Raw genomic sequence first — 17645 nt, 5'->3', positions numbered from 1 at the left:
CGGCTGGGGGATCGGGCTGGCTGGGGCCACTTCTGACTCTGGGCCCGGCGCAATGGTAAACCCGGCACAATGGTAAATGCCCTGGGGTATCAGCTGTCATAAAGGGGTGCTAGATAGAGGATCTGGCCCAGAAGAGTGTGCCTAGGGACCCCCTGCCAGGGGCAGTGTCTTGTGTCTGGACTCTGTTCAGACTCTGGAGGTTTAAAGCACACAGGGGACTCATCATTTGGATCCCCTCAGAGTAGTGTAGGGACTGTCCAAGAGGGGGAGCTTGACTAGATCTGTAATACCTATGATGTTTTTACTGTTATGTTCTCATGTTCTTAAAGGGCACAAGGAGCACAAGGTAGTGTCTAGCACTTGCAGTCTTAATTGCATGTTAACAAAGGATTTTGCATGTGCATGCTAAGTTCTAAGTTCTGACCTTACCTAAGATGGGAGGGGCCAGTGCTTTCTGAGCAACATGATTTAAGTTACATTTTTTGTGCCACAGCAAGGTTTTGAACGTTATGGTGTGCAGCAGAGATGGCTGGCATGTCCTTGTACAAAGGCTTCTGCTTTCCCCCTCAACTTTAAATAGAATCATGGGTTGCAAACCTCTGACCGAAATAAGTTCTGATCCCTGAAGAAATCCAGTCTCTAGATTTTATCTTATTTCACTGCTGATTGAGACCCATAGTCTGGTTAACAGGGATTGTTCAGCACAGAAATCTAGGTTTAACTTCCATTTCTATTTTGCTATTCACCTTTAGCAATTGCACAGAAACTAGCATAAGATAAAGGAGGGCAACAGCAATTTAATTAAACAGAGGAACAACTGACCTTCAGTGATGGGACTCAGTTTGGAGGTTTCAAACAAGACTTCTCAGGAGTTATTTGGGTTAGATTCTCATTTATGTTAAGGCCCCTTAACTATACTATACACTGGCAAGTATAACAGGGCCTTAGTGTGAATGAGAATAGGGCCCAGTTGAATGCCAAAGCAGCTGGACCAATTTTGGTCTATAACATAAAAAAAAAAAAATCAGTCTTAGATTGGACCCAAATGTGGAAAATTTCAGTCTAGAAAGAGAATCAACTCTTATTTCCCAGCAGATTCTCTGTGGGGGTTATTCCCTTAGGAAAGCTTGGCTCAAGTGTAAAATCCAGTTGGTACCTAATTTCCAGCAAGGCAGATGGATATCACACAGTGAGAAAAGGATCCTTTGGGCTCCAATTAACTGTTTGAACCTAAACCCAGTGGCTCTCAAACCAAGTCTGGGTATGAGTACTGGATCTTCAAGTTTTCAGACTGGTTCTCTAGGCTCCCAGTCTTTACCAGAAGGTTAGTTTATTAAATCCTTATGTTGAGCAGTATTTACTTATATGAGTGGTTCCACTGTGGTCATAAGACTACTCATAGAAGTAAAGGATGGCAAAATCTAACCCTTATTTATGAGTAAAGGCTACAATTTTTATCACGGAGGTAACAGAAGTAATGGAATCCGTGACTTCCAGAGACCTCTGTGACTTCAGCCCGCAGTGGCTGGGAGCTGCAACGTCCCCCCGCCACCCGTGGTAGCTGGGAGCTGCAGGGTACAGCTCCCAGGGGCTGCGAAGGGACCCTGCATCTCCAAGCCCTGGGCAGCGGGGGACCCTGGAGCTCTAAGCTCCATGAATTTTTCTTTATTGCCCGTGACCTATCCATGACTTTTACTAAATATATGCATGAAAATATCTTAGCCTTAATTACGAGCCTTTAGGCTAGGTCTGTCTGTGGCACCTATGCTCACCTTCCCATTTCGTTGTGCACAGTAATATACAATGGAACTTGCACTGCTCCAAATATCAGACACTCAATCAGGAGAGATTAATTGATGAACTCAACGTTGACTAGAAAACATGACCGTTAATCTTATCTAGAGAGGTTCCTAATTTTTTATCGATAATTCATTTTCCTGATGCTGAATAGCAATGATGCCAACACAGAGCACTTAAAAATAAGAATCAAGCCCTGAAAAATTATGCAACTGGTTTAAAAATGGCAATATTTTAAAAAGTAATAAATACTGAGTTCTTTTTGCTTGTCTTTTGGTTTCTGAGCCTTTAGCACAGAGGTGGGCAAACTACAGCCCACGGGCCACATCCGGCCCGCAGGACCGTCCTGCCCGGCCTGTGAGCTCCCGGCCGGGGACGCTAGCCCCCGGCCCCTCCCCTGCTGTCCCTCCTCCTCTGTAGCCATGCGGGCAGTGCGGCTTGTGCCCGCCTACCTCCCAGGCTTTCCAATAAGCCTGTCCAGCCGCTCTGAGTGACATGGTAAGGGGGCGGGGGGAGGAGGGGTTGGATAAGGGGCAGGAGGTCCCGGGGGGTAGTCAGGGGGCGGTTGGATGGGGTGGAGGTTTGGGGGTGGGCGGTCAGGAGACAAGGAGCAGGGGGGGTTGGATAGGGGGTGGTCCTGGGGGGGTCCCAGGAGGGAGGGACAGGGAGAAGGGGGGGTTGGATGGGGGTGGGGTCCTGGGGGGTCAGTTAGGGGACAAAGAGTGGGGCGGGGGGTGGATGGGGTGGGGGGCCTGTCAGGGGAAAGGGGTGTGGATGGGGGTCGGGGCAGTCGGGATAGGGAGCGGGGGGGTTGGATAGGGAGTGTCCTGGGGGGTCCCGGGAGGAGGAGGACAGGGAGAAGGGGGGTTGGATAGGGGGTGGGGTCCTAGGGGGGCAGTTAGGGATGGGGGTCCTGGGAGGGGGCGGTCAGGGGACAAGGAGTGGGGTGGGGGGTTGGATGGGTCAGGGGGCCTGTCAGGGGGTGGGGGTGTGGATAGGGGTCGGGGTGGTCAGGGGACAAAGAGCAGTGGGGGGCTGGATGGGTCAGGGGTTCTGAGGGGGGAAGTCAGGGGGTGGGAAGTGGGAGGGGGCGGATAGGGGGCAGGGGCCAGGCTGTTTGGGGTGGCACAGCCTTCCCTACCTGGCCCTCCATACCGTTTTGCAACCCTGATGTGACCCTTGGGCCAAAAAGTTTGCCCACCCCTGCTTTAGCATACACTAAGGTCATGCTTTCAAAATTTTCTCTACCACCCGGAGAGCTAGAAATATACTTTATTGTTTAAATTTCTCAGGTTATCACTTGACTTCAAGAACTGGGGCTTTAAGAAAAACTCTACATTTAGTGAAACGTGATAAAATTGTGAAAGTTGGCAACATTAAGCTAGACTGCTTCTCCTTCTGCCCCTACAGCTCCTTTTTCTAGCCACAGGTACAGAAACTTTACTGTTTTCTGGCTGTGTCCTAAGCAGAAGTATCCTTGGACAGAAGAGAAAAATACTATCTGTGGAAAATCCTTGTTAGACTCTACACATGTCCTGCACCCCAGACATGGACCGAAGAGGAGAGAAAGAAATGCCAAGGTCATTTGATAAACCAAAACATCAGGCTCCTGTTACTATATCCTGATGAATATTGCAAGGAAGGCAGCCACAGAGAAGAGCTGTGGTACTCTACTAAATAATACAGTACCCTGCATCCTACAGGAGCACAAAGAGTTCTATAAATGCAGAAAAAAACCATAATCTTGACAAGGAAGACATGGTAAAACAACAAAGCACTAAAAAGCTAAGGGAAAGTGAAGGAACAGTAAAGAGATCTCCCATTTAAAATGGAAAAGGTGACACTACAGTGCTAATAAGCGATGGTCACATAAACACCACCCTATACCGGAAACCTACTGACCACTATACTTACCTACATGCCTCCAACTTTCATCCAGACCACACCACATGATCCATTGTCTACAGCCAAGCTCTACAATACAACCGCATTTGCTCCAACCCCTCAGACAGAGACAAACACCTACAAGATCTCTATCAAGCGTTCTTACAACTACAATACTCATCTGCTGAAGTGAAGAAACAGATTGACAGAGCCAGAAGAGTACCCAGTAGTCACCTACTACAGGACAGGCCCAACAAAGAAAGTAACAGAACGCCACTAGCCATCACCTTCAACCCCCAACTAAAACTTCTCCAGCGCATCGTCAAGGATCTACAACCTATCCTGAAGGACAACCCATCACTCTCACAGATCTTGGGAGACAGGCCAGTCCTTGCTTACAGACAGCCCCCCAACCTGAAGCAAATACTCACCAGCAACCACACACCACACAACAGAACCACTAACCCAGGAACCTATCATTGCAACAAAGCCCGTTGCCACCCGTGTCCACATATCTATTCAGGGGACACCATCATAGGGCCTAATCACATCAGCCACACTATCAGAGGCTCGTTCACCTGCACATCTACCAATGTGATATATGCCATCATGTGCCAGCAATGCTCCTCTGCCATGTACATTGGCCAAACCGGACAGTCTCTACTGTGACGGGGCAAGGCCGGATGGCTATAGAAAAGTAGTGGGAGATAGATATATTAGCTCCAGGCTAAATAAATCCCTGGTACCAGGATAAGTGAAATGGCAGCTGCTCCAGGTCAATTAAGACACCTGGGGCCAATTAAGAACTTTCCAGAAGGCAGGGAGAAGGCTAGGTTGATTTGGACACCTGAAGCCAATCAGGGGCTGGCTGAAACTAGTTAAAAGCCTCCCAGTTAGTCAGGTGGGTGTGCATGTTAGGAGCTGTGGGAGGAAGTTGTGCTGTTGGAGAGGCTGAGTAATACACACCATATCAGGCACAAGGAAGAAGGCCCTGAGGTAAGGGTGAAGTGGAGCTTGAGGAAGTGAGGGCTGCTGTGGGGGAGTAGCCCAGGGAATTGTACATGTTATGTTTCTAAAAGGTCAGCTACCATAGCTGATACTATTAGGGTCCCTGGGCTGGAGCCTGGAGTAGAGGGTGGGCCGGGGCTCCCCCCCCCCACACCTTTGCCCCCTAATTAATCACTGAGACTGGGAGACAACAGAGACTGTGCAAGAAAGGATAACTTCTCTTCACCTCCTTTGCTGGCTTATGATGAAAATGGCTCAGTAGGCTGTGACCCTTGTCTCTAGAGAGAGAAGGGTTACGTGCAGGGTCACAGTGAGCCTCTGAGGCTAGCGAAATCCACCAGGAAATGCGGGACCCACAGAGGCAAGGACAGAGCTTTGTCACACTACGTAGAAGAATAAATGGACACAAATCAGATGTCAAGAATGATAACATTCAAAAACCAGTTGGAGAACACTTCAATCTCTCTGGTCAATTGATTACAGACCTAAAAGTTCTGGTCACCCTAGTCTTGTTCAACATATTCATAAATGATCTGGAAAAACAGGTAAACAGTGAGGTGGCAAAATTTGCAGATGATACAAAAGTACTCAAGATAGTTAAGTCCCAAGCAGACTGCAAAGAGCTACAAAAGAATCTTTCAAAACTGGGTGACTGGGCAACAAAATGGCAGATGAAATTCAAAGTTGATAAATATAAAGTAATGCACATTGGAAAACATAATCCCAACTATACTTATAAAGTGATGGGGTCTAAATTAGCTGTAACCACTAAAGAAAGAGATCTTGGAGTCATTGTGGATAGTTCTCTGAAAACATCCACTCAATGTGCAGCGGCAGTCAAAAAAGCGAACAGAATGTTGGGAATCATTAAGAAAGGGATAGATAATAAGACAAAAAATATCATATTACCTCTATATAAATCCATGGTCTGCCCATATCTTGAATACCGTGTGCAGATGTGGTCTCCCCATCTCAAAAAAGATATATTGGACTTGGAAAAGGTTCAGAAAAGGGCAACAAAAATAATTAGGGGTATGGAACGGCTTTCATATGAGGAGTGATTAATAAAACTGAGACTTTTCACCTTGAAAAAGAAATGACTAAGGGGGGATGTGATAGAGGTCTATAAAATCATGACTGGTGTGGAGAAAGTAAATCAGGAAGTGTTTTTACTCCTCATACCACAAGAACTAGGGGTCACTAAATGAAATTAATAGGCAGCAGGTTTAAAACAAACAAAAGGAAGTATTTTTTCACACAATGCACAGTGAACCTGTGGAACTCCTTGCCAGAGGATGTTGTGAAGGCCAAGACTATAACAGGGTTAAAAGAAGAACTAGATAAGTTCCTGGAGGATAGATCCATTAATGGCTATTAACCAGGATGGGCAGGGATGGTGTCCCTAGCCTCTGTTTGCCAGAAGCTGGGAATGGGCGACAGGGGATGGATCACTTAATGATTACCTGTTCTGTTCATTCCCTCTGGGGAATCTGGCATTGGCAACTGTAGGAAGACAGGATATTGGGCTAGATGGACCTTTGATCTGACCCAGTATGGCCGTTCTTATGTTCTGTTTTGGCAGCCTGAATGGGATCAGGGAAGAAAAGTTCACAAAATCCCAGAGCCCCTTAAAGTGGGTACTGAAAGGGAAGCAGCAGCATATCAAGGCATTGATCATCATACCTAGCTAAAGTGACCTGCAACAAGGAGAGAACACTCTGAGCCAGTCCCAGCTGACTAGTGAAATATGACATTAAATATGTTAGAGAGACGAGCTGGGTGAGGTAGTATCTTTTATTGGACCAACTTCTGTTGGTGAGAGAGACAGAAGTTGGTCCAATAAAAGATATTACCTCACCCACCTTGTTTCTCTAGTATCCTGGGATCGACACAGCTACAACACTGCATACAACAGTGAATATGTTGTCTGTTTGTTGTAAAGATCTGTTTCTTGTAAAGAGCTGTGTTGGGAACTTCCAACAACTTTACTTGTTAACCTACTTTAAAGGTGAGGTACAACGCATTTTGTCAGCACCAGTTCTGGGCTCCCAGAAAGGTTTTTGCTGCAGATGCCTTTGCTAAGAATTAGGGATAATTTTGGGGCAGGCTTCAAAGGTGTTCTGCAGTGATATATTAAAAAAAAAACAGGAGTCTTTTCTTGGTTCATCTGATTTGTTGCTAATGCAGATCCATTTTGGCTTGATTCAGTTCTAACCAACCCAGTTATTAGATTGTAATACAGTAAGTGGCTGAATTTTCTTTTCAGAGTAAAACAAGCTCAAGCCTGCCCCCTGCTGACATTTTTGCTATTTGCATACTGGGAAGGCAAGTATAGGGACCAAGCACTCTGGGTGCTCTTATTCTCCCGAGACCTCCTCAGAACCTAGTTGCTGACCTCTGACCACAGTGGGAGAGGAAAACTCTTCCTGAAAACACAGAAGGACTTGCCGTTCCCAAAGCCAGTCCCAGATGATGGAACACCCCATTTCCATGGTGTAAGGATCTGTGTACTGTTGCTTTGAAACAGCAGGAAGCCAGGTAGGAAGGGGATAGGGAAGCTAGGCAGAGGCTTTGCATTGAAGAGGAGACAGAGCAATGTTAGGGATAATACTGTTTTCCTTATTATAAAAAAAATCCCATTTTAGTGCTAGAAGAAAACAACTTTCAGGGATTCTTGGGTATTGACACAAGAGCGCTCCTGCTTCTTGGACTCACATGGAACATGTAGCTACTGGCAGCTCCAAGGGTGGAAAGAACCTTCCTCCTTCTGCTGTGTAGAGTGCAGGCATGGCCACCACATGATCCCCCATACAGATCAGGCTGACTCAGTTCTGGTATCTGACTCCTTTTCCTGTAGTCTCAGACCTTGCAAAGTCTTCTCAGAGCCCTGTCCCTGCCCACCCATCCCAATCCTAGCCCGTTCCAATTTACTCTATGTCAGTGGTTCCCAACCAGGGGTCTTCCAGGGAGTACATGAACTCATCTAGATATTTGCCTAGTTTTACAACAGGCTACATAAAAAGCACCAGCGAAGTCAGTACAAACTAAAATTTCATATGGACAAAATGAGAAAGGAAGCAATTTTTCAGTAGCAGTGCTCTGTGACACTTTGTATTTTGATGTCTGATTTTGTAAGCAAGTAGTTTTTACGGGAGGTGAAACTTGGGGTTCGCAAGACAAATCAGACTCCTGAAAGGGGCACAGTAGTCTGGAGAGGTTGAGAGCCACTGCTCTATTACCTCATACAGTCCTATGTTTCCATGCAGGGCATTCAAGCAGCTTGGTTTGGGGTACTGAGTCTACAAGTTTGTGTATAGCATGGTGGGTATGTATATGCAGGTCTCAAAGGTGGTGTGTGCGCCTGTGTGTTCGGCTATGGTGTGTCCGCAAAGCTCAGCTGGGGTGCGCGTCTATATGTGTTTGTACATACAGTGTGAACACGCCTGACTCGGCTGCGGGGGTGCGTTTAGGTGTCTGGGCGCATGGTGTGTACACATCACAGTGCACAGGTGTGTGTGCGCGAGCAACCGCCACAGGAGACACAGATGGAAACTGCCCTATTGGTGGGTGGGGGAAGGAAGAGGCTCTTCCCTCAGGCACCAAGAGGGCCGTTTCCACTCTAGAACCGAGAACGCCTCGCTGTCGGCGCTGAACGAAGCACCGGGAGGCGGGGTTCGGTGGCAGCGATGGGGAAGGGCGAGGCCGGCAGTCGCCATGTTGGTGGTGACAAGGGCGGGGAGAAGGGGCAGGCCGGGAGACGCCATGTTGGTAGTGGCGGCGGGGAGGGGCAGCTCGGAAGCCGCCAGGCCGGGCCACACGACCTGCCAGTCGAGACGCTGACAGCGGGGCGCGAGGCCGGATGGTGCCGGTGCTCCCTGGCCTGTTCGTGGGCGGCGCGGCGGCCGGGGCCCTGCAGGCGGCGGGGGTGGCGGCGCTGCTCTCTGTGGACGCGGAGGAGCCGCCCGCGGTGCCGGGGATCCGGACCCTGCATATCCCGGCGCGGGACGAGCCCGGCACCGACCTGCTGAGCCACCTCGACTCCTGCGCCGCCTTCCTCAGCGCGGCCCGGGCGGGGGGCGGCGCCGTCCTGGTGCGATGGTGAGCCCGGGGCAGGGGACCCCCCCCCAGCGTCCAAGGGGCCGCGTCCTGGCCCGGGCTGGGCTCCTGGGGCAGTGCGGCCGGAGGCTGAGCTGTCCGAGCCCCTTTGCACTGGCCTTAGCACCAGGGCAGGCAGCGCCTCAGTGCTGCGTGTGGGGGAGAAGTGCAGAGCTGCTGGAACTAGCCGTGTGCCGGGGTGGGAGCTGCCGCCCCACTGGCTGGCTTGAAGCGGTTCCCATCATAAACCGGGTCTACAGTTTGGTTCAGTGGCTCTCAGCTCCCCCAGGGTGCAAATCTTTCCAGCATCCCTGGAGAAGTGAGATGTGGTCGGGCCCTTCCTCCCTGCTCCCTGCAGTGACCAGGAACAAGCGATCCCGTTTTCACCTCCCAGGTCCGCAGGCTCCCCTGCCAGGCCCTGCTCACGTTCCCCTCAGGCCAGAAAAGGGAGCAAAGAGATTAATTTCCCCAGAAGCAGACCAGTAAAAATGGAAGAGAGGCTTGAAATGAATTAATTCCCCTAGTGTATTTTCCCCAGTTTTGTTCATGATCTTATTCTGAAGAGTTCTTTGTCTTTCAGCCACGCTGGAGTCAGTAGAAGTGTTGCTTTAGTGACGGCGTATTTAATGAAAACCAACAATCTCACCTTCGAAGAGGCTTATGCCACTATCAAAGCCATCAAATCCGACGCCAAGTGAGTTCTTTGCCCTGATAAGATTCCTTTCTGTCCCTGTGTGGACTAATATGTACGTTCTCCATAGCCTAGGAAATGTGCCTCTGATTTTCACTATCGTTCCAGAATGAACGAAGGCTTTGAATGGCAGCTGAAACTCTACGAAGCAATGGGCTGTAAAGTTGATGTGACCAGTGCCATTTACAAACAGTATCGCTTGCAAAAAGTTACAGAGAAATATTCTGGTGAGTGAAGGTAATGTCTGAGGTGTTGTGTGTTCAGGGGAGCGAGAGCTATAGTAGCTAAGAGTTATTGAACTTGCAAAAGGATGGTATATTATATTTCTTCTAGGGTAGATACCTGTTCCAGGACTGAAATATTAGCACTATCTGAATCAGCCTTTCAGTTACGCTCTGCTGGCTCTAATCTAATTTGGTTTGGCAATTCTGTTGATTTATACCAGTGCAACTGAGAGCAGATAGTGCCCAAATATGGTGATTTGTGCATGTAAAAACCTTGATAGCCTGAAAACTTTGCATGTTGTGTGTATAAAGTTTTGTGACTGGGAGCTATCTGTACACCAGGACAAGATCAAGACATACTATCTGTAGATTCAAAGCTTCTTGTAATTAGCACAATGGAACTCCCCTTTTTAGGAACTAAGGGGTGAGGCTCATCTCTTAGGAACTTCCTAAGGAAGGGGAAGGTGAGGGTAAGAAGTGTGAAGACTATAAATAGGTCATTAAGTTTGAGTTCAATTCACAGATTTGTATCACTCACTCTCTGCAGAGCTGCAAGACTTGCCACGAGAAGTCTTTGCAGTTGACCCAACCAGCATTTGTCAAACTCTCAACAGTGAGGTTCTCTACAGGTGCAGAAAATGCAGGTATGGAGCCTTTCATTTCTCACAAAGCGTTACTCTGAAATAAACTGTTGTAAGGAAAATAGCCTTTATAGTTTATTGGGTTTGTCTCTTTCAGAACAGGAATAAATCCTTGAAAAACTTTCAAACAGAAGTACATATGATACTTTCCTTTGCCTAATCTTTGTTTTGTGATCATGAAGAATAAAATGTCTCTCAAGCTCTGAAGTCCCTTAGAACCTCTGGAGCTAAGTGTACATCTTCTGTAAGTAGGTGCAGCTCCACTTAAGTTGCTTCTGCTTACACCAAAACTAACACTGAGTTTAATAAGTTGAAACTGTTCAAAATCTGCCCCGCCCCAAAGAAGCCTCTTAACTCCATAGGTCAGTTGTCTGGTCTTGTTTCGGCCTCTTTTTCTTAATCATTGGAAATAAGAGAAATTCCTATTTTCTAGCTGTACCGTTCCCAGACACATGTATCTAGATGATCTCATGTTTCATTAGCTAGGAGTTTGCTAAAAGTAACTACATAAGAAACAAAGTGTAACTGTGGGAAAGAGGCCCAGGGCTGAAAACATGATAGGATTTGCTGAGGTCGGGAGGGGGCCTAAAAAGGGACAGCCTTCATTGTCCTCGTCAAATGAAAAAAGAAAATGTACACTGTATTACCCCATCCATTTGCTGCTGCTACTATTGCCTTGTACTTCACTGTTGTCCAGTTATCTTCAGCCTTTTTTTTTTTTTCTCTCTCTCTCTCTCTCTTTTTGCTCTGGAGAATAGACGTTCCCTATTTCGTAATTCGAGCATTTTGGCCCATGCTGAAGGAAGTGGACCAGCAGCCTTTGCTCACAAGAGGATTACAGATCCTGCTCAGCTTCGTAATGACAGTCGGGTTAAATGTACTTCTTATTTCATTGAGCCTGTACAGTGGATGGAGCCAATATTGTTAGGAGTGATGGAAGGACAGGTAAGGGGAGCAAGCAATTCACAATGTTTATCTATGAAACTCCCTTAAGAGACATTCTCACTTTTTTTTTTTTAATGATTCTGTGCATCTGACCAGACTCCTTTAATCTCCTGGTTTTACTGCTCGTGCAAGACTGCTGTTACAGCTACAGTCCTTTCAGTCTCCAGCACCTCTGAAACTCATTAATAAGCTGTAAATGTCTTCTTCTCCCACTTCCTACAGCTCTAGGGCTCCCACATGACAGTCACCAATAGCCATTAGCTGATGGAGGATGATACCCGGAGTGGGATTCTGTTTCAGGTATCCTCCATGACAATAGATTATTAAGCCATAGAACACCTTTTTTATAGCTCTGTCGAGTAAAATTGTGATTATGCAGCAGAGATGTTTTTAGAGCAACCTTGCAGAGTTTCACTTATCCTGTTAGAGATTGTGGGTTTTGTTTTGCTGAAGAAGCATATCTAGTTTTTTTCCGTTATCACCAAAATGAAGGACAAGTAAGTAGATTTGATGCTTGGACTGGTGAGTCTTCATGACAATACTGTAAAGCTGAGTTAAACTATATGTTTGCTGCTTTCTCAGCTCCACTTCTGTCAGAAGACTCTTCTCAGCTCTCTTCTGCCCTCCCAAAAATCCCAGCTTTACCATGTATGCAGTTCTGCTGCCTCTTTCTTCCCACATTCCAGAAAAGCATGATCACGTTACTCTACATTTGTTGAAAATGGCTTCCAGAGAAACTTGAAAATAGGCACTGTTTTCATCGCTCTAACAGCGGCGTATGATACAGTATGGCACAGTGGCCTGCTCGTGAAGGTATCGTGGGTTCTGCTACCTTGGATCACAGGCGTTGTTGAACTCTGCGATAGGCAGTTCAGAGTCCATGTGGGGGAGAATACGAGTGCTTGGAGACGATAGAGCAGTGGGTTACCCCAGGGCTCTGTGCTTTCTCCAACCCTGTTCAACCTTTATATCAATGACCTGCCAACAACGGAGTCACGAAAGTTCATTTACGCAGACGACATCTGTTGTGGTACCCAGGCCCGGACATTTCATGAGCTTGATGCCACCTTAAACCGAGACAAGATAAAGTTAGTTGACTACTGTAAGACTTGGTGCCTCCAGCCAAGCGTCATAAAAACAGTCTCCAGTTTGTTCCATCTTCATCACGCCAGCACAACACGAGAACTGAATGTTTATCTGAATGGTCAGAAGGTGAAGCCTAAAGTAGAACCGGTCTATCTAGGTGTGACCTTAGACCGCACACTGAGTTACCATGCCCACCTGAAGAAGACAGCAGCTAAAGTTAAGATGCACAACAATCTTCTTAGCAAAGTGGCAGGTTCGTCATGGGGTGCTCGTGCTCCAATTTTGCAGACATCAGCTCTTGCCACCTTGTATTTGGTGGCGGAGTACTGTGCACCAGTTTGGAGTTGATCATCACACACCAAACTGGCAGATACGCAGTTACATGCTGCCATGAGTATCATCTCCGGCACCCTGCGTCCGACTCCACTCCCATGGCAGCTTCCAGTTCTGAGTAATATTTCTTCTTCTCATATCAGACGAGAGGTTGCCACTGGCAAGTTACTGGAGAAAGTATGTGCCAACTCAAGCCTGCCTCTGCACGATGACCTTTTAAAACCACCAGCTGCACATTTGTCGTCACGTCGCCCATTATAGTCTCATCTGCCATGCCAGGATGTTAAGGCAGAAACACTCTGGTGAGAGGAAATCATATCGCTGACCCCACAGTTTGCCCAGCTGGTTTTGACCTGCCCCCTCGCCAATAGTCCCTATTGAACAGGTTTCGGACCAGGCAAGGTCTCTCTGGAGCTAACCTGTATAGTTGGGGCCTTCGTGACAGCCCTTTATGCAGCTGCGGTGCAACACAGATGGTGACGCACATTGTCGACGAATGCCTGCTGACTAGTTTCAGTGGTGGCCTAGAAGAACTGCATCACGCCACTGAAGATGCCATCGCTTGGCTAGACGACTATGCACACGCTAAATAAATGATCCATACAGCACTGCTGGTCAATTTCACTTAAAACTTTCCCTATTGTCTTCCAAACTTTCTGTGCACTTTCCCAGGCTTATCTAATGGACTCAGGTTCTCTCCCCACAGTTTCACTTCTTTAGATGCAAAATTCTTCTTTGCTATAGCTTCTGCCATCTGGAGTAGCCTTCTTCTATCTCCCCAAATCCTTTAGAATCCTGACTTTGCCTTTACTTAATTATTTTTGATCCTCTGCTACTTATGCAACTGCATTCTACTATGTTTTGGGATAGTTCTTACAGCATGAAATGCTATGCACAATAGGCTTTATCGCAGAGGTGCTCAAACTGTGGCTCACAGAGCCCTTTCTAGTGGTCTGCAAAGTGGAGGGCCAGATCTTCAAAAGAGCTCAACTCCCATTTAGGCACCTGAAAATCTGGTCACTTAATTTAAGTGCTTCAGACCCATCAGCTATAATTGAGGACAATTGTAGATGCTAAATGTTGAGAACTTCTTAAAATCTGGCTATTTCATTTCAGTTCTAATCAGGAGATGAGCTGTCTCTTCTTCTGGTTGCTGAATGCTCTTGTGAATCTGGTCCAAAATGTTCTGAATACCCAGCAAAACAGGTGATCTCTTGAAGTGTTCTGCAAAATGAAAAAATAGAAAAATTCTTCCTTTATTATACTGAAGTGGCTAGATTTCAGTAGTCTTGTTGGACTTGTGAAGTATGATCCTCTAGTCTGAGAAGGGACTTGTGTGGATTTGATTACAGTCTATAAGTACCTACATGGGAACAAATATTTAACAAACATGGGCTCTTTGGTCTAGCAGAGAAAGTTTTATAACATGATGCACTGGCTGGAAGTTGAAGCTAGAAAAATTCAGACTAGAAATAAGGTGTAAATTTTTAACAGGGTAATTAACCATTGGAACAACTTACCAAGGGTCGTGGTGGATTCTCCATCCCTGATAATTTTTAATAAATATTGGATGTTTTCCTTAACAATATGCTCTATGAATTATTTTGGGGAAGTTCTGTGGCCTGTGTTATACAGGAGGTCAGACTAGATGATCACAATGGTCCCTTCTAGCCTTGGAATATGTGAAACTGTTGATGTGGTCCCAAGCTCTGTAGCTGCTTCCTAGGAGTTCTAGTCCTGAAATCTGAGAAGTGAATTCTTTGAAAGAGCCTTATATATTGTTGCTTGTGTTTATTGCAGCTTCTGTGCCCCAAATGCACTTCGAAGTTGGGCTCCTTCAGTTGGCGTGGTGAACAGTGTTCGTGTGGCCGATGGGTGACTCCTGCCTTCCAGATTCACAAGAGTCGGGTGGATGAAATGAAAACGCTGCCAGTCTGTGGATTCCAAACTCTCAGAACGTGAACGCTGGTGCTTGCTGGCTTTAGCGACTCCCCTGAGGCTCTCTGAGAACTGTTGCCTGTTATAGGGTATTGATGTGGTCAGTAGTTACTTCCTTTCTGTTAGCATGAGGGTAGTTTGGCACTGCTGGAACATACAGTTGTAGCACAAGCTTCTTGTGTTTACGAACATGTGCATCAGTGCAAGAGAATTGTTTAAGATGGGCTGGATGACTCTCCTTGAGGCTTCCTGTATTTCATAGATTTGGGGAGGGCCATATGAATTAATGGAAAAAATCTACTGACATCTTTTTAAAAAACCATAGATGAAATATTGCTGATCGTAGAGCCTGCAAGTGTGAAGTGCTAATAAACTCCATCTAGTCATGCCTATGGTCTTGCAAAATATCTGGTAAAGTGTTGGAACACATTTGACATCTCTAAACACAGAGCAAGAAAGGCATATTTTGAAACCAGTGGTGTTGTGAAGGCTCCTTAGTTTAGAAGGAGGATTGCGTGTGGCTTTTGCTTGTGGGCTATCATTTCATGGTAGCATTTCTGTAAGACCAGTTCCAAAGGTCCTGTTTGAAGGCAAATGTTTATGAAGTATTCTGAAAAGGGAATGCATGCTGTATGGTATGGGCTTATGACCAGAACACAGCATTGGGGGTGAGGAGTTCTATTCCACTCTCTTCTGTAAACTGTGTGTGTGGCTCTGGCAAGCTACTTCTCCTCTGCCCCAATCTCTCCAGTTTCCTCAGCTGGAAAATGGAGGTGGTGATTTTTTGTAAAACACTTGAGATCTTTGGATAGAAGGTGCTGTGTATGTACTGTTTAGTCATGGAGATGGTCTCTTCTGAGGGTGGTTCTTCAACTTTTGTTTAATTTGGATCAAAGAATTGTTTCAAGTTAAGTTAGTAAATGGATGTTGAGACAATTTTCTATGAATGCCACTTTACAACAGGAACCTAAACAAGTCACTGAACAATTTTTCACGGGCCTCATAGGTAGCAAGGGGAGAGCAGTATCGGGTTTAAAATGGCTCCGGTGGCACTGTGGCGCCAGGCCCACACTTGGAAGGGGCTCACAATGGGTTAATCCAGCCTGGGCCACAGCCCAGCAATGTGAAGAGTCAGCAACTTCCCAGCACCAGGTGAAACACTCAGCAGCCCGGGGAGCGCAGTGCGCAGGTGCAAAAGGGACTGGGTGTTGCAAGTTTCTAAAAAGTGGTGGGAGTTGTAGTTTGCATGTTGCTGTGTTCCGCTGGGGCCCGGGGACCTGCACTGCCAGTTGCACTACTAGTCCCAGAATGCCCCCCGCCATGCTACCAGCCACCCCAGCTGAAGTGGTCGGAGCGGACCAAAAAGAAACCCCAAGCAAGGAAATGGTGTGGTGCAGGGAGAGGGTTCCCAGCACTAATCCCGCTGCGCTCCCCTCCCTCTTGGAGCTCCTGGCTCCCCCCACCCCGAGTCTCACTCTCCTGGGGCGGTGGGGAGATGGGGGCAGCCCCCCAGCGAATGTGATGCCTGGGGGCTCCTGAGCACTGTCTCGACCCTGCACTTCAGGGTGGGGGGGTGTGGTTGCCTATGGACCCTGGGAGCAGGGGGTGTGGTGACACCGGGGCTTGTCAGTGCTGGCTGCCATGCCCCCTGCCCGTGAGAATGAGTTAATGGAAAGTTTCTAAAAAGAAACTATGATCGATAAGAGTGGTTTCAGATGATTTTAAATAAGACAAAAAGAATGTTTTAAAATGAGCCAACATGGCCCTTCCCAACCCACATACCAGTGTTAAAGCCTATGTGAACCCAGGTGCAAAGGGGAAACTGTTGGTCAGCAAAAAGGAGGGGAGGAATGAGGGAGGAAAGGCCTTAGAAAGACAGGAGGTTGTAAATCTTATCTTAATCAAGACTAGAAGTTGGTCTGAAATTGGTTTTAATGGAAGTCAGTGATTGGCAATGACAAGCACTTGTTTGCTAAAGGGTATAAAAAGTAATAGTTAAAGGTTGCATTGCTAATACCTGCCTGACCATGTTGAAACTGCCCAAAATGGGTCTAAGCACTCCTGGGTTTGGTGTGTTTGTAGGTATCTTGATCAAATGCTTATAAATGTTTTGTTAGTGTTTGGATGTATTAAATTGCTATTATTTAGTCTTTTTAGGCATGTTCAGAGCAATTGTATAAAATACAATTAGGCCTTTGGACTTAAAAGACTTTATGGTTACATTAGGGTCTTGATTGTACTCTGCATAATCATTCCAACACTTCCTTAACTTTTTGCCCAGTGGTTAATGCACTCATGTGGGAGACCCAGGTTCACTTCCCCCATCTGCCTGATTGGAGAAAAAGGTGGGAGACTCCCGTTCAGATCCTCTCTGGGGGGTGCTATAGGACAACTACTAGCCTATGGGATATTCTGTTGCGGGTCTCCCTCAGTCTCCTCTTGGAGTTGTTCTGCTGTAGAACATTGGGCCTGAAGAGAGTGAGAGTGACTTTTTCCATGGTGCTCCCCCTTACCCAATTGCATACCCCTGGGAGCTGGGGTGTGTGTGAGTGGGGCAGGAGGGGGGAGAGGGAGCTGTGCTCTGGGGATGGAGGGGTGAGTGGGGCAGGATGGGGAAGGTGCACTTTGGGGGTGGGGGGATGAATGGGACAGATGGGGAGGGGCAATTGCACTTGGGGCAGGAGGGGGGAGCAGCTGATACCTCTCTTGCTGGAGCCATCCCTGAGCTCTCTCAGGCTCCAGGAGCAGCAGCTGCTGCTGCTCTTCCCACCTATTGGTGGCAGAGACCAGTTACTGCAGGTACCTTGACTTTTATTGTCTGGGCAGCTAGGACTGAGGCAGGATGGGGCTGGGAGGTGCTCTCTCCCTTTTCTCTGGGGGGCAGGCCTAGGCCTGCTGTGTCTAGGGTGACCAGACAGCAAGTGTGGAAAAATTGGGATGGGGGGTAATAGGAGCCTATATAAGAAAAAGCCCCCCAAATATTGGGACTGCCCCTATAAAATT

General features: G+C 47.2%; 1 protein-coding gene across 2 annotated transcripts; it reads left to right on the top strand.

The window, feature by feature from the left end:
* The first annotated feature begins 8440 nt into the window (after positions 1 to 8440).
* Positions 8441 to 16792, top strand: DUSP12 (dual specificity phosphatase 12). 2 transcript variants are annotated; one of them, XM_037910080.2, is made up of 6 exons: positions 8441 to 8787; positions 9365 to 9478; positions 9584 to 9702; positions 10223 to 10343; positions 11099 to 11285; positions 14505 to 16792. In XM_037910080.2, the coding sequence occupies exons 1-6, from the start codon at positions 8549 to 8551 to the stop codon at positions 14664 to 14666; spliced, it is 942 nt and encodes a 313-aa protein (XP_037766008.1). In that variant the 5' UTR covers positions 8441 to 8548; the 3' UTR covers positions 14667 to 16792. The 2 variants fall into 2 exon arrangements, with proteins under 2 accessions (XP_037766008.1, XP_037766017.1); XM_037910089.2 differs by having other exon boundaries at positions 8445 to 8787; positions 10247 to 10343; positions 14505 to 15030.
* Positions 16793 to 17645: the final 853 nt, after the last annotated feature.

This window comes from Chelonia mydas, chromosome 1 (assembly GCF_015237465.2).
Source record: "Chelonia mydas isolate rCheMyd1 chromosome 1, rCheMyd1.pri.v2, whole genome shotgun sequence".
Taxonomy (NCBI): domain Eukaryota; kingdom Metazoa; phylum Chordata; order Testudines; family Cheloniidae; genus Chelonia; species Chelonia mydas.
Note: the sequence above shows the minus strand (reverse complement) of the source record. Positions and strands in the feature narration are given on the sequence as shown.

Coding starts and splice junctions, on each gene's coding strand:
- DUSP12 (XM_037910080.2), top strand. CDS start 8,549: ATGGTGCCGGTGCTCCCTGGCCTGTTCGTGGGCGGCGCGGCGGCCGGG. Junction 8,788..9,364: donor GGCGCCGTCCTGGTGCGATG/GTGAGCCCGGGG, acceptor TTTGTCTTTCAG/CCACGCTGGAGTCAGTAGAA. Junction 9,703..10,222: donor AGTTACAGAGAAATATTCTG/GTGAGTGAAGGT, acceptor TTCAATTCACAG/ATTTGTATCACTCACTCTCT.